The sequence below is a fragment of the Lissotriton vulgaris genome, chromosome 12 (genome assembly GCF_964263255.1).
Source record: "Lissotriton vulgaris chromosome 12, aLisVul1.2, whole genome shotgun sequence".
Taxonomy (NCBI): domain Eukaryota; kingdom Metazoa; phylum Chordata; class Amphibia; order Caudata; family Salamandridae; genus Lissotriton; species Lissotriton vulgaris.
The window spans coordinates 88,275,314-88,290,593 of NC_141700.1; the positions used below are offsets into that span (position 1 = coordinate 88,275,314).

The 15,280-nt window shown below is 38.6% G+C and overlaps 1 protein-coding gene across 1 annotated transcript in view; it reads right to left on the bottom strand.

Moving 5' to 3' along the window:
• Positions 1–15,074, bottom strand: part of LOC147673434 (uncharacterized) — a 34,606-nt gene extending 19,532 nt beyond the window's left edge. The window contains exons 1-4 of the mRNA XM_086946353.1: positions 14,999–15,074; positions 14,255–14,350; positions 8,187–8,329; positions 535–802 (exon numbers count right to left, since the gene is read on the bottom strand). Coding sequence (XP_086802479.1) covers positions 535–802; positions 8,187–8,329; positions 14,255–14,350; positions 14,999–15,074 — 583 coding nt within the window. The remainder of the gene's footprint in view (positions 1–534; positions 803–8,186; positions 8,330–14,254; positions 14,351–14,998) is intronic.
• Positions 15,075–15,280: the final 206 nt, after the last annotated feature.

Below are 15,280 nucleotides of genomic sequence, written 5' to 3' on the forward strand. Positions count from 1 at the left end.
TAAGAAAAATTAACATGTAAATGGTTTAAAAGTTCTACAACTCTGTGCTGAACCACAGTGCCATTCACACTGTTTGAAGAACTAGTCTGAGGGCTGTAAGACGTTCTCAGATATTTTGTGAAAAGGAGAATATGATACAGATTAAAATATATGTAATGATAAATGCATTTGTCTAGTGCATTCTTACTAGAAGCTTGTTCCTGAAGTACTTTGGAAAACTGAGTCGCTTTAACTAGTCTGCGATTCGCGTTGCCCATCGACCCAGTGATTTATTGACATTTTATTTGCTTGTGTTTCACACTGTTAGAGGTGAGTCACACTGGACAAAGGCCACAAAGGTGGAGCAGACTTATGTATTGTTTAGCAATGGAGTATATCATTAAGACTGGCTGGTTCGTGCTATGGATCTGTATTGGTCATATGAGCCTAACGTGTGTACCTAAGTGCTTTGGCACTGATGGTGTGTACTCCTCACTGTCCAAAGCTCCTTTTACAGCCCTTTATTTTCCCTATTTGAGGTTCCCTTACCTTTACCTGCTGCCTCTGATGGGTTGGAACACTTTCCTACGTCGACCGTGGTCTCAAACGGGCTGTCCGGAAAGAACGCCTTCAGAAAGGGCATTCGGATGCACTCCTCAGGTACAGGGTTGCACTGGCAATCTTCGGTCACCTCCACTTCTTGAACACCTTCGAAGAGCAGGACCTGCTCCAGTAAAACCTTGCTAGGCTCACAAGTGGAACTCTTCGGGCAGGATGGCTCCAATCCTGATGCGAGAGTCGTCTCGGGCACCCGCTCACGTAGCTACAAATACCCAGTAGAAGAATGCAGATTATAAGGGCATCAAATGGGGAGTAATGTAGTATACTCAAATACATACAAAATAATCAGTAACGGCTATCACAGATTTGCAAAATACATAACATATGCATTAGTGCACAGACTAACATTACGCTGCTCATCTCTATGGGTATCAAAAATTTAAACTTCACTTGGTAAGTCGAACGAAAAATGGAAAATTGACTATTCTTTGAGGTAGGCAAGGGGTACAAACTTTGCTAACAGAAAGTTTTGTTACACTAGAATGTTATTCCCTACAGCTGGCTGTTCCACTCAAGCTGAGTAGGACTTCTAGCTGTAGGGAAATTCTAGCCAGCAGGTGGAGTTTTCATTGATCAACAAGGAGCTAAAGCTAGCTTTGTAGCTCTTAAATCTCCCAAAGTTTTAAAGAAGCATTTTGCAAAGTTGCGAGCTGTTTGACTTTGCGCACTCCAAATTATTGCTGTAGATTTAGACGAGGGTTACATGCGAGCAATGACCTTACTCCAAATCGATGTTAGTGATTAAGCCCAGCAGGGCACATCAATCTGCAAAACCTGTGGGCTGATATTTCCCAAAAGCACTATCTTTGGAACTCTGCTGGTGTAGTGAGACCCAAAGCTGGCGGACACCTGGAGTAAATCTAACATGACAAAAAATAGGCAAAAATTATGGAACAAAACTTATTTTTCATGTAATAAAAATATGTTTTGCATTACGACAACTAAATGATATTGTAACCTCTCTATTAGACAATTAACTATAAATATAGCATATCCTCCTCTGTTTTTCAACAGATGAGGATATACTATAAAAAGCTACAAGAAAAAAAAAGCAGTTCCCAGTGGGGGACAGATTGTCAGTTTGAAGCTTGAACCTTTTTCTAGCATCAGCTGACATAATCTGGGGCGATGTTAACAATTTTATAGCATCACATACCTCTGTCTTTCACTTGAAACATTATTCTGTATACGTCATCAGTTCTGTATCTTAATTTACAGACCAACAAAGTACCATACTCGATTCATCCCACCAAAGTGCCCTATTTTCCACATGTTGTATTTTATTGAACATTAATTTCAACAATGATCTTAATCAAAAGTGGACCTCATTAGTGTTCCTTCTTCAAAATCAGGGCATGACAGAAGGTGCATTGCAACCTCTTTGGGTCCTTATGGCACCACTGTGACATCAGAAAGCTCTAATGACATCACTATAACATCATAAACGAAGATTACAGGACTCCTTGCTTTCTAATGATGTAGCAAGATGTGCCACCACATTGCCTTTGACGCCAAGTGACATGCGTGTTCTTATACATCACAATCCCTACATATCCCACCGACTGTTCTGCCTTGCGTTCTTAGATTCGAACAAGCCTTGGAAAAGCCAATGTATCTGGATTGCATTCTGTTGATGTTACAGGAGCACAAATGGAATGTAAGCCTGTAATATACATAGCAGTCACAGGGTGGCGCTATTGTTCCTCACATATGGAATTGTACAGCAATTAAGAACCGTAATAACTAGATTATCCACATCAATGATGTAACTTAAAGTCAGCAGTACAAGCAGAGTATATGCATGAAGCTATGGCTCTATACTGTTATAATTTGGGTTTATAACAGAAAGCTGTAGTTGCCCTTAGGCAGACACTCTAAAGTACATTAGGGGAAATCTTCTTTCTTCTAACTTAATTATTGACTTCCATTTTTGTTGTAATGGACCTTTTTAGAGGGCCAGAACAACAAGCATTTGCAATGCAATAGGTCTCGCATTAGCGAGAGTTTAAGCCATTATCATTGTAAATGACAATACCTTTTATTTATGTTTTTTTTAAAACCAACACAAGTATAAAAGGCCTTGTCATTTTTTAATGCCAATAACTCAAAGTCTTGCAAATGGGAGACCACTTTAATGGTGGTCACACTCCTTTCTTTAGATGCTGCTCGCCATATTCCGGTTACAGCGAGCCACGTCTAAAGAAAGGGGCCCAGCAACTATTAAAGTGAAAGCACGGCATGGGGTGCTTTTACAAAAAAAAAAATTGTTTGTGAAGTTCACAAACAAACTTTTTTTTGTAAACGTGCCCCATGCCGTGCTTTCAGTTTAATGGCGGCAGAGCCCCTTTCTTTAGAGACGAGCTGTAACCTAAATACGGTGTGCAGTGTCTAAAGAAAGGGGCGTGGTCACTATTAAAGTGAAAGCATGTTATGGGGCGCTTTCACTGGAAGAAAGAAAAAAGGTTTTTTAGCGTGGCAGCTAATGTTAAAGCAGACCGCGCCACTATAGATTGAGGGGATTGCCATTACTAATTAAAATATAAAAGCGGGCGGTGTGCTGCCTTGTAGGAAAGCATGTCATGGGTGGAATACGGGAAAATCAGTAAAGAAAATAGCGCTCACAGACTAGATAAAGCAGACCGTGTAACAACACAAGTAAAAAGTCCAGTCCTCATGGGAGGTTACAAATACAGACAAGGCCAAGGAGGGACTACTAAGCCTATTCATAAATCAAATGCAACGATTTAGAAAGTACAGTAACTGGAGCCAATTGAAAAGATGGGCTAGAAATGGGCTGAGCTTCAAGTACCCTACCTGAATACAGCATGCCTCGCACAGCGGTGCATACGCTGCCCAGGCTCGACCTAAAAACGGAAACACTTCTAACATTTTAGGCAATTAATTATTATATGACCTTTTTTTTGCAGAGTTTTATATAGCGCGAACTAGACCCGAACCGAATCAGGTATCTGAGCGCTTTACATATCACCAGTTACGTTACATGAGGACACACATTAATTTTAGGCACGGGGAGATTAAATGATTTTGCCCAGAATCACAGGAGGTTTTGGCGTTGTTACCAAGACTCGAACCCAGATCCCCAGGTCCGAGGTCGAGCGCCCTAGCCGTTAGCCGTCTCTCCAAAATGGTTTAGTGAAGCTCTGTTGGGAGTTTGACATCTCTAGTCCTGCTATAAGCTGAAGAGAATTTTAAAAGAGTGAAGTAGCAATATTTTATTTAAAAGAAAATGCAGATGCAGACTACCTTAGAAATATAACCTATACTGTATCAAAGGAGAAAATAGCTTTTGTAGTAGTTCTAAAAAATAATTTCTTCCCAGGGGCACGGGAAGGCTTCACCGTTCAGCCGGGAGCCCAAACGGTTTGAACCCATGAGAACTGTGATGCATAAGTTTTATACAAAGAATCAGAAAGTGTGGTGCATTTATTAAATCACAAAGCATATGAATACTTGCTCAAATATTGGAGACACGGGGCTATCATATTCTGCATAGCTGTTAAGTCTCATCAGGGGCAGTAAGCGCTATATAAATGCAATTACAATACAATACAATATTCTGCGTAGCTGTTAAGTTTCTCTGGTCAATGTGTGACACATTGATCCAGACCATGTGTTTTGCCTTCGAGAATTCTGGGACTTGCATCCGTTTTTAATGGAATAAATAAGACTACAAGTCCCAGAATTCAATGGAAAAACTTGGACTGGAGCAGCACATCACGCATGGACCAGGAAAACTTGACAGGGTTGATTCTGCAAGGGGCCCTCATAATTTTGCGTTCAGAAACCGGCCAACTGTTAGACTTACTCTACTACCGCCTTTGAGTGTGAAACTTGTCATTTGTCTGACTCTATCCAAACATTACAGTGCTAGCCTATCAAATTAATCCCTTTAAACTCCAAAATGGAGGCCTATCTCCAAATCCTGGGAAGCAATTCGGCTTGGATATTGCTCGTGGAGTGGAAAGGGCCAACCCTGCCTGCATTAGCTGTGCACTGGCGCCACCTAGGGCTCACTTGGAAATAGACACAGGATTTTGTATTTTCCGCAGCTCCAATGTAATTTGGGACATTGAAAAACACGCACAATTGAATTGTTTTGTTTGGAAAACGCATTGAAAAGCAAAAAAAAAAAAACGTTAGAATTTTTGTTGAATTTGCAAAAAACACTAGGAATAGATTTCCTTTCCTGTGCGATAAAAAGACGCATTGGTTCTAGGTGACACATAAACATTATTCTAATGAATGTGAGGGATAAACCTTCAAAAAGTGAACCCACAGTTGTATTTCCCACTAAACCTTTCAGAAAATACTCAAATTTTACTTATTGAAATTTGAAACTCCACTTAGTGATTTAGGCACAGATTTACTATAATTCTGCGTCTGGTCTGTGTCACTTTTATGGCACAACCCTGATGCAAAATCATATTTTGCATTTACTAAGCCATGCTGAGTCACTTTGCTTGGCTTTACATGGTTTTGTTAATATAAGGTAACATAAGGCAGCGCATAGCACTGCCTTGCTTTACTTTGCTTCGGGTAGGCATTAAATGGGTGGAGAATGGGTGTCCCCAAGCACTCACCCATGTATTTTGATGAAAACTTGTAAACCTGGGTTTGAACCAAAATAGTGTGCCTACCAATCAGGGGCATAGCGAGGAGAAGCATCATTATTTCTCCTTGTTATTTCCTCTTTTCATCTGTGTAGCATTCTGCATCACACATAGAAAGATGGATACGCCTATAAGGATTGTTTTTGTACAAGAAAGTCTCAGTTCCTGCACAAAAACAATCCTGCCTGTAACACACGCACCCTTGCACTATAGTGCAAGGGTGCCTGCGTTGGTGTTATATCATACAACAATGCTTCGCACAGGTATCTTTCAAGCCAACATCTGTATTTTGAGGTTAGATGACCTCATACATGCAAATCAATGCTTAAGTGGCATTAGGTAAACAGAAAACTGCCATATGGTAAGGAAATATTTAATTACCTTAATCATCAATCAAGCTCAATGACATAAAAAAATCCACAAGAATGAATGCATAAATTAATGCATAAATTGGTGCAATGTAACCCCAGTGAGATACCCATCACAAAATGAAATACTGAACAACAAAATACTGTTACAAAAGGGTTGACTTATTACTAAAAAAACAATCACCTAAGGTTTTAGTTCAATTAATAATGATGCCTTTACTGGTTTGTTATGTGTCAATGGTGTTTCGACCCTTAGAGGGTTACAAGGGTCTCATCAGGACAATGATAGTATGTGGACACCTGAAGTGTCCTAATGATTAGGGGACTACTACTGGGTGAAACACAGACCACCACAGTGGGTAAGTGAGGTTATAAAGCAAGGTACTTACTCAGGGTGAAAACCCCCCTGAAATTAAACATCAGGATAATCTAAGTTTCACAGGGCCACGGGTGCAGTAGGATATCAAATATAATGTCTTCGAAAGAAGCCAAGAGAAAGAAAAATATCCTCATTAATAGGGATGGTCCTGTCATGATTTTCGGAGCATTGGCTGCTCCATGAGATTTGATTGTGGGCCTGCTTTGTTGTCGCATGGACTTATTAATGTAATACAAAATGCAATGTGGACTTCTGCATTGGTTTCTTTTGGAGGAATTATATTTGGGAATCCTGATGCCCAATGGTCCCCTGAAACTTTAATTATCCAGAGGACACACAACCAGTCAATTTATCTGATCAACAATGTTCCACAGGTTCTCTCAGATGACAAAATATTAAAGTACTGTCTAGATCACCTGTACTCAGCTAGCTTTCTACAACCTATGAAAAAGCAGCGTGCGATTTATAAGATCTTCAATAATAATAATCATTCAGAGCAGTATGCTCATTAACCGCCCATTCTTTATGGGTTAAATTTGCTAGTTTGATTTGACCACTGGATGGATTGACTTGATTATGTATCTTTGATGAAATTTTGGATTGAATAATAAATTCGGAATTGATAATTCAACAAAAAGACTCCCTAAGGATCTTCTTTGTTTGGAATTTAAAGACTGGACTGTTACTGAGCATACTGCTCTGAGAATATTATTGAAGGACATAGAAATCGCACGCTCCTTTTTCAAGGGTTGTAGCTTTGTTGGACATGGCCCAGTGGAGGTGTGACCACATAAAGTTGAGCGTGATTGGAGCTTTGTAATAAACTTCCAGGACTGTACATCAGTGTGCACTTTGTTGACTGCCCTCACCGCTAAAAAATTGTGTAAGTCAACTAACTTTCTCATTTAAAATGACATAATTTATGTGCATTTTTGGATAACCAGAGATCATTGAAGTTCCATCTCAGATCACAAAGGCATCCATAGACACTCTTTGCTCACTGAGCCACCTTTCATCATGTGTACCCTTTCTGGATAAAGATCCATGTGTCCCGTCTCCACAGTCAGATCACTGGTGATCAACGTGGCCTCTCAGATAATCTGACACCATTCATGTGCCCTCTGAGGTCACCTGGTATTTGTACATCAACTTGGTTCACTCAAGATCCATGGGCCCTTTCAGGTCACCTGGGATTCATTCATGCACTCAGATTAAGACACGTCTACAAGACCTACCTGATAATTTTATCTCCTAGAATCCATATTCAATCCAAGATCACCTGAGAGCCACATACGTTCTCAAATTCCGTCAAATTCACATTCTTCATCAAGTTATCTGGGACACATCTCCTCTTTCTAACCAATGAGGACTTTCTTTAGTATCCTCTGTGATCAATATGTACTTGCAGAATGCCTATGAGGTTATTTTGTGTTCCAATCTATGGTGAAAGGGAACAGATAATTTTGTTTGAGAGTCCACTCTGTCCTGCCACTTGTACAACAATTAGCCTTGGTATGCTTTTCCATCAACGATTGGTGATTGCGGTTACCAGAAACTTGCATTGCTTACACTCTCAGATCACTTGAGATATATCTGCTGCCTCAGGTTACTTCACCCTTTAGTGCCCTCAACAATCACTTGGATCCATGTCTCAAATGTCATTCCTTTATATCCACAGATTGATCAAATCAGATGCTATTGTTGCACTATTTTAGATCACCTCAAATTCACATTTTAGATCACCTCAAATTCACATTTTAGATAACCTCAAATTTATATGACCTATCAGATGTCTTCAGATCCAAATAGTTTCCTCATCATCTCAGATCTACTTTCCCTCTCACATACCCTCAGATCCACATGCATTTTGGAGCAATGCAGATCCAGAAACACTCGAAGACCATCTTGTACTCATTTACCACACATCTGCTTGCTCCTTTAGATCACCCCAATCCAGTTATACCTTTAGATCACTCTAATTCTGCAACCTTTCTCCTTAGACAATCTCAAATCTAATTGTCCTCTTACATCACATCTACCCCCAGATCCTCTGGTCCGTTCATATAGCAGAGCATCCACATGTCATTTCAAATCAAATCCACATGCCCCCTTGGATCGGAGCAGATCTGTCTTGCTTCCCAGATTACCTAGACACTACTTGTTATCTTACATCACCTCTAAGCAGGTGCCCTCTTGCATATCACTCACCTTTTTGGTTTTCAGGAAGTCCAGCATGGAGGAGTGTTTGGGGAGTCCAGGGAATCCAGGGTTGTAGGTGCTAATGCGGGAAGGTGCCCCACAGTGGGACCTGCACATACCTACATCTACGCTTACTGGACTGCCAGAGATATCTGTAAATGGAGAGGAGAAGAGTCAGGTCATTGTCTGAGTGATAACATAACCCTAGCCCAAATTGGATCTCAGAGCTTAGCCACGCCATATATACACACAAGTATGGTGGAGATCAACACTATTTAACCACTAAGACTCTCACTCACTCAGTTTCCTACTCATTTATGTGATGACTTCTTCAGCGTTACTTTGATTTATTTGTTCACCTGAGCATGTATTGCTGCAGTGATTTACTTAGTTACTCACACTCATTCAGTCCTTTGTTCTCTCATTTGTCATCAGAGTGATTATGTGATTTAGGTACCTCTGTACTCACTCACTGACACACTAAGTCATTCACTTGCTCACTTATTTCCACTTATTTGCTCAGTTGTGTTGAGCTTATACATATATATTATTTTAGCCAAAGTAACACATTACATACGGTCACTTGTTGAAAAGTTCCAAAACCAATTCCAATTGTTTCTAAAAACTTTCCATTTTATAAAACAGCATTCTTCAATGTTGCCAACGTGTAAAATCGTAATCCAATCTGATTTTATCTCTTAGGTTACCTCCTTTACTATTTATAGCAGCAATAGAAGAATAATGCTCTTCATCTAACAGGAAGGCTACAATTATTTGCTCATCCACTAACATTTGTTTGCGTTTATATTTGTTTGTTTTGTGATGTGCTGAATTGAGTTAACTATTTGGAAGTTTGAAAACTGCTTCCTTTACAGTGCACAATCCCTATGTCAGTATCAAGTGCTATAGTGTAATGTTCCATGTTTTTTTATGTTAGCAATTTAGATTTCTTGTGGGGTCACCTTCAAAAGAAAAACCTTTCAATGATCCATCATTCTAACAATATTTGTAAATCTTTCTTTCAAGCAAATTTTGCTCTAAAAATAATTGGTGCCAAAATATAATCAGATTCTTTGAGGATAGTATAGTTTATCAAAATGTGATAAGAATGAGGTACTTTTCAACTATCAATTACATTTAAAAAAGTAACAAAAATGTTTTTATACTATTTTGGTTTATGGAATGAAGTATACTCTAATTGAGTGGAAGGATGAACTGAAAGACAAGAATATTTGCTATCGAGATGGCATTCCGACAAAATATTGTATAAAAATATCATGCAACCAAAATATTGAGAGGTCAAGAACATTGTGGAACATAATAAAGAAGGTAAGAATGTTGTGCTTTTAATATCCTACTTACATAAGGCTGTATAGATTTTTTATATAACTGACAACATTATTTTATACATTTTAGTTATTTTAGTATTATCAGTTATTAGTATTATAATATTATTTGTGTTTAAATTGTTAGTATATTTTGTAAATTGTCATATGAAATGTAAATCTTTTGAAATTTAATTAGAAATTGTTAATCTACTAACGGGTTGTTGGTTTTGTAATGGATTAGAATGAAAGTTTTCTAAATATCGAAATTAAGCAATTTCTTTAATTAGCTGATAATTATGCAAATTATTAAATCATTGCTTTAAATGTTTTTTGATGTTTAAATAATTGGTTGATCAATATATTTATGTTTTTATTGCGTTGATTAATTTATATGTACTACTTTTAAATTTTGTATTTAATTTTTAATGTAACATTACAGATTCATCATTTTATATGATTTAATTATGTTAGGAATTGTAAAAGGGCAAGTGCTTGAATTGACAATATTTGTAACTTTCAACAATTATTATTTTATTTGTAATTTCATATATTTATTTACATTGAATTGTATTTGTTTTCTATTTAATAAACATGTTTAATATTTTTAAAGTATTTTAAAATAATATAATTTTTTTCTATATTTGAATGTTTTAGAATTGAGAATAGTGAATGTGACCCCTTCCTACACTTTCCCTACTCTTGCTCAGATTGTAGTGGACATGGTAAGTTTAACCCCTTCAAATATTAACACTTCCCATACTTTTGCGTATGCTGGAATTGAAAGAGAAATTTTTTACCTCTTTGAAGCCCAATACTTTCCCTGCTGTTACTTGGATTGGAGTTGGAATAGCATAAAATGTAATCAAAGTTAATTTGACAAACAATTAGTCCAACAATGTCCCTACGGTTGCTAAGACTGGGGTGTGAATATTAAATTTGAACCCACCAAAGTCAAACACTTCACTACTGGTACTAAGATTGGAGTGGGTAATAGTAAACCTAACTCCTTCAAAGTCCAACACTTTCCCTACTGTTGGTAACATTGGGGTGGAATAGTAAATCTGACCACTAAAAGTCTAATGCTCTCCATACTTTTCTTTAAATTGGAGTGGGGATAGTTAATCTGATCTTTACAAAGTCCAACTCTGTCCCTATTTTTGCTTTTGGGGATTGGAAATAGTAAAGCTAACACCTCCAAAATCCAACACTTTCTCTACTGTCGCTCAGATTGGAGAATGAATAGTAAATTTAACCTCTCCAAAATGGAACACTCTCTCTACTTTTGCTTATGTTGAAGCAGGAATAGTAAATTTAACCTCTCCGAAGCCCAAAACTTTCCCTACTGTTCCCCAGATTGGAGTGGGAATTGCAAAATCCAAGACATTTTTTTTCTTTTGCTTACACTGGAGATTGGATATTATTTTTAACCCCTATAAAGCCCAACACTTCCCCACAGTAGCTACGGTTCGGGAGGGAATACTAACTGTTTCTCCTCCAAAGTCCAACACTTAACCTACTTTTGTTTGCATTGGAGTGGGAATAGGAAATCTGAACCCTCCAAAATCCAACACTCTCCGTACGGTTGCTCAGATTGGAATGTGAATAGTATATTACAACCCTCCAGGTTCAACACTTTCTCTACTTTTGCTTATTTTGGATTGGGATAATAAATTTGAATGCTCTGCAGTCCAACACTTTCGCTACTGGTGCTCCGTTTGGAGTGTGAATTGCAAATCTGACACCTCCAAAATGGTTGAACAATTTTTCTACTGTTGCTAAAACTGGACTGGTAAAACTAAATTTGACACCTCTAAATTCAAATACTTGCCCTACTGTGGCTAAGATTGGAATGGCAATAGTAAATCACACCCTTCCAAAGTACAACACTTATCATACTTTTGCTTGCATTGGAGTGGGAATAGTAAATTTGAACTCTGTAGAGTCCAACACGTTACCTAATTTAGAATGTTGGAGTGCGAATAGAAAACCTAACCCTTCAAAGTCTAGCACTTTCCCTACTTTAACTTATGTTGGAGTTGGCAAATCTGACACCTCCAAAGTTGAACAATTTTTTATCTTTTGCTAAAACTGGACTGGAAAAACTAAATTTGACACCTCTAAATTCCAATACGTTCCCTTCTGTGGCTAAGATTGGAATGGCAATAGTAAATCAGACCCTTCCAAAGTACAACACTTACCATGCTTTCGCTTGCACTGGAGTCGGAATAGTAAATCTGAACCCTGTAGAGTACAACACTTTCCCTAATTTAGCTAATGTTGGAGTGTGAATAGTAAACCTAACCCAACAAAGTCTAGCACTTTCCCTACTTTTACTTATGTTGGAGTGGGTATAGTAAATCTGACTGCCTAAAATCCAAAGCGTTCCCTGCTGGAGCTCAGATTGTAGTGAAAATAGTAAATCGGCACACCCCAAAATCCAACACTTCCTATACTTTTCATTATGTTGTAGGGGGAACAGTAAATGTGGCTCCTCCAAAGCCTAATAATTACTCTACCGTGAGAGTAGTGAATTAAACATACTAAGTGTAATTTTTTTATCTGATTTAAAAAAAAATATATTTTTTTGTTTTTATTTCAAAAGTACATTTCTTGTTTTTGTCAATTTTTTCTAGCAATATATGTTTTAGTAATTTGTTTATGTTAATGTTGTTATTCTATATTTTTATATTTTAATATACAGTGGTTGTAAATATATATTTTTTTATAATTTATGTTTAAACAATAGTTTTACTTTTTTAAATGTGTGTTATTTATCTTTTGTGATTGTTTTATTATATTTAATTTTAGGTTTTGTAAGTTAAATGCTTATATATTTTTTATATTATTAAGATTTTTTAATTGTAATATTATAGTTAAAATTAATATATGTTTAAAAGTTAATATAGTCAATAATAGTTAAAATTGTAAACCCTAACCAATTATCTGATGGTATTGTGGTCTTCTATGTTTTGTTCTATACATTTTTGACTTTACATGCAAGGTCCGGAAAGCTTATTTTTGTGTCCCCGATAGTTTTTGCAATATTTTTGTTTCAGATATTTTTGTGCTCGATATTCTGTCATACAACCAGCAATCTAATGACACAGGAGTTCAAAGTAATTGCCTGTTTTATGGTATTACTCCAAAGTATTCCCTATTTTTATTTTTCAAATAACTGAATTACCTTATAATATTTGTATTACACTCACTTTTGTCGCTCTTTTTTTCTGCCAACAGGCTTATGGGTTGTATAATGTATTCATACTTTTTTTATTGATTCTTCGACTAGTAATTATTGACCTTTGTGCTCATCTATTTATGGTTCACAATACGAAGTTGTATTGCTTTATATAGTATTTTAACTATTTGTACTCCTTTTCTTGAAAATAATAAAGATATTGGAACATAAATACAAGTAGTCACTGTCATAAATTATGATTTATAGTTTACTAAATTTGAGTTCCAAAAATTGGATGTTGGTTTGTGGTGTAGCATTTTAATTCAGTGAAGATAAAATGCCATTCGTGGAGCACAAGACTATGATCATGGCTACGGGAACTGTGCAATTGTGAGGCGATTTTCACATAATTATATATTTGCCGCATTTGCCACACAATCCATCATCTGCTGCATAATCTGAAGAGTTTAACCAAAAAAATTAATTTTATTTCTAGCTTAAATGGTTCAAAAGTTACTAAAATGCGACTGCATGTGTTGCTGGACAGTAGAAGGCACTTTGCAAAGTGGACTGGTCACCTTTCTGCTGCTTATTGCTATATTTGGGTGTTAAACTGGCACTAATGCCCAGAGAGTGTTACCAAGTTTAAAAATGGTGAAATAACGAAGTAATACTATTACGAAATGTGCTGTATTAACCTGCAAAATTTGCCCTTTCTTGCCACATAATTTACTCACCCGTGCCACAAAATGTGGCCCTTTCCTGCCGCATAATTACAGTGGCCCTGACTATGACAAACTTCTAAGGTATATCACATTTTAGAGTTCTAACATCTGCTGAACAGTTTCTCCTTTTACACAACACTAATGAAGATCTTAAAAATGTATACTACATTGTGATGCGCACAAATTGTGGAGATCATTTAATTGCAGTACTCCAAATGTTGGCGGGGTGTTGTTGTAACGTGTTTTTTTTATATCAAAGAGTGTCTTTCTAGTTAAGTCACGGAGGGGCTCCAATATCCACAACACAATCAACAGTCTTGTAACCTTTAACCTATATCCTGTCATCACACTTAGATCCTTGTCAACCGAATGATAATAACGTGAATCATAGTATTTCTGTTCAATAACTCAAAGGTATTATCTTGTGTTGGACGATGACGTAGCATACATTCACATAGTTCTCGTGAGCTCGTTCCTCTCTCTCATGCTGGCTCGCGCCAGGCCTCAAGCTCTCCTCTGCATTTGGCGAGTGTGTTCTAGTCCCCTCGACTCTCTTTTAATATTAGATCAAGACCCCTTTCCATTCTATATAGCCTGCCTGACGTGAATGCCTTCTGGCGTTTTGTGGAATAAAAGGAGTGCACCTTTTATTAGCCTCCTGATATTCGGCTGACTTTTCCCCAGCAGAACAGCCTTTCAGAGCCATTGGCCTTCATTTACGGGCCAGTCCACCTCTGCTTATGTGTTTCATTGATTGACAGTAGAAGACATTCCCAAAGGTGACAGGCGCACGATGAGACAGTGTGCGTGCAAAGGCGCAATCAGGGTTACACTTGCATCACTCACCCTGTCCGATGTACATGAAGTGGCTCAGTCGCTTGCAGCACCCCCTCTCTGCGTACAGGTTCCTTCGCTCGCTCGGCCGGCTCACCACTCCTGCGTCTGAAGGAAGCACAGAGAAAACACACGTTATACAGTGCCGCGCATAACCAAAGAGAGGGATAGCACGGTGGGTTGGGCAAGCGCAGCAGAGAGATGCAAAAATGTGCAGGGAATCATCCTCCTGAGACGAGAAATGAATACCGGTATGTCGGCCGCATACTAAATATTCCAATTGTGGCGTGGGCTGGACAGGTCCTCCGGGCTTTGTGATGGAGCCGAGAAAGGTGTTTATCACATCTCAACCAAATGAAATAAGGGTATTAAAAGGTGGCCCGCTCATTCTGGCTTTGGGGGAGGTGGATTTGCAAAAGCCTCCCTTTATCAACTGTGGGATCGGGTCATGGTAAAGCGTTTCGAAGGGCCCGAGACAGGCGCTACAGGAAAACAAAACGACAAAAAAAACAAACGCGGGGTAGGATCCTTTGCAAAGCGCCTAAACATGTGCATTCAGACCACTTTCCGCTACAAACAGATCAGAGGGTCAATGAAACGTATCCGCCTCTCCCCCTGCCCTATGGCCTGTCACACTTTTAGACCAGAGACATGCACATGCCAGAGACTTTTCGCCCCTGACATGCATGCACCTCTTCCAGCCACACAGGCCTGTTCACGTCACCAGACCCACGTGCAGGGAGATTCTGCACTTACCGGCAAAGCTGAGGCGAGACAGCAGGCTTTCCATGAACACCCCGAGAAGCAGCAGCGACAGACACCCCACATCCATGGCCTACGGTGGGCGGACAGTGAATGCGCCCCTCACGTGCCCCCTCCCAATATATGAGCCCGGGCCCATGCCAGGGGGTGGCCTGCTTGTACGGGGCTGCCAAATGTTCGCCAACAGGCCGCCTGCCCAGGGACCATACCACAACACAAAGGGGTGTCAGGCCCCCATCTAATTGCATTTCAACACGGAGCCGTCCCGGCGACCGA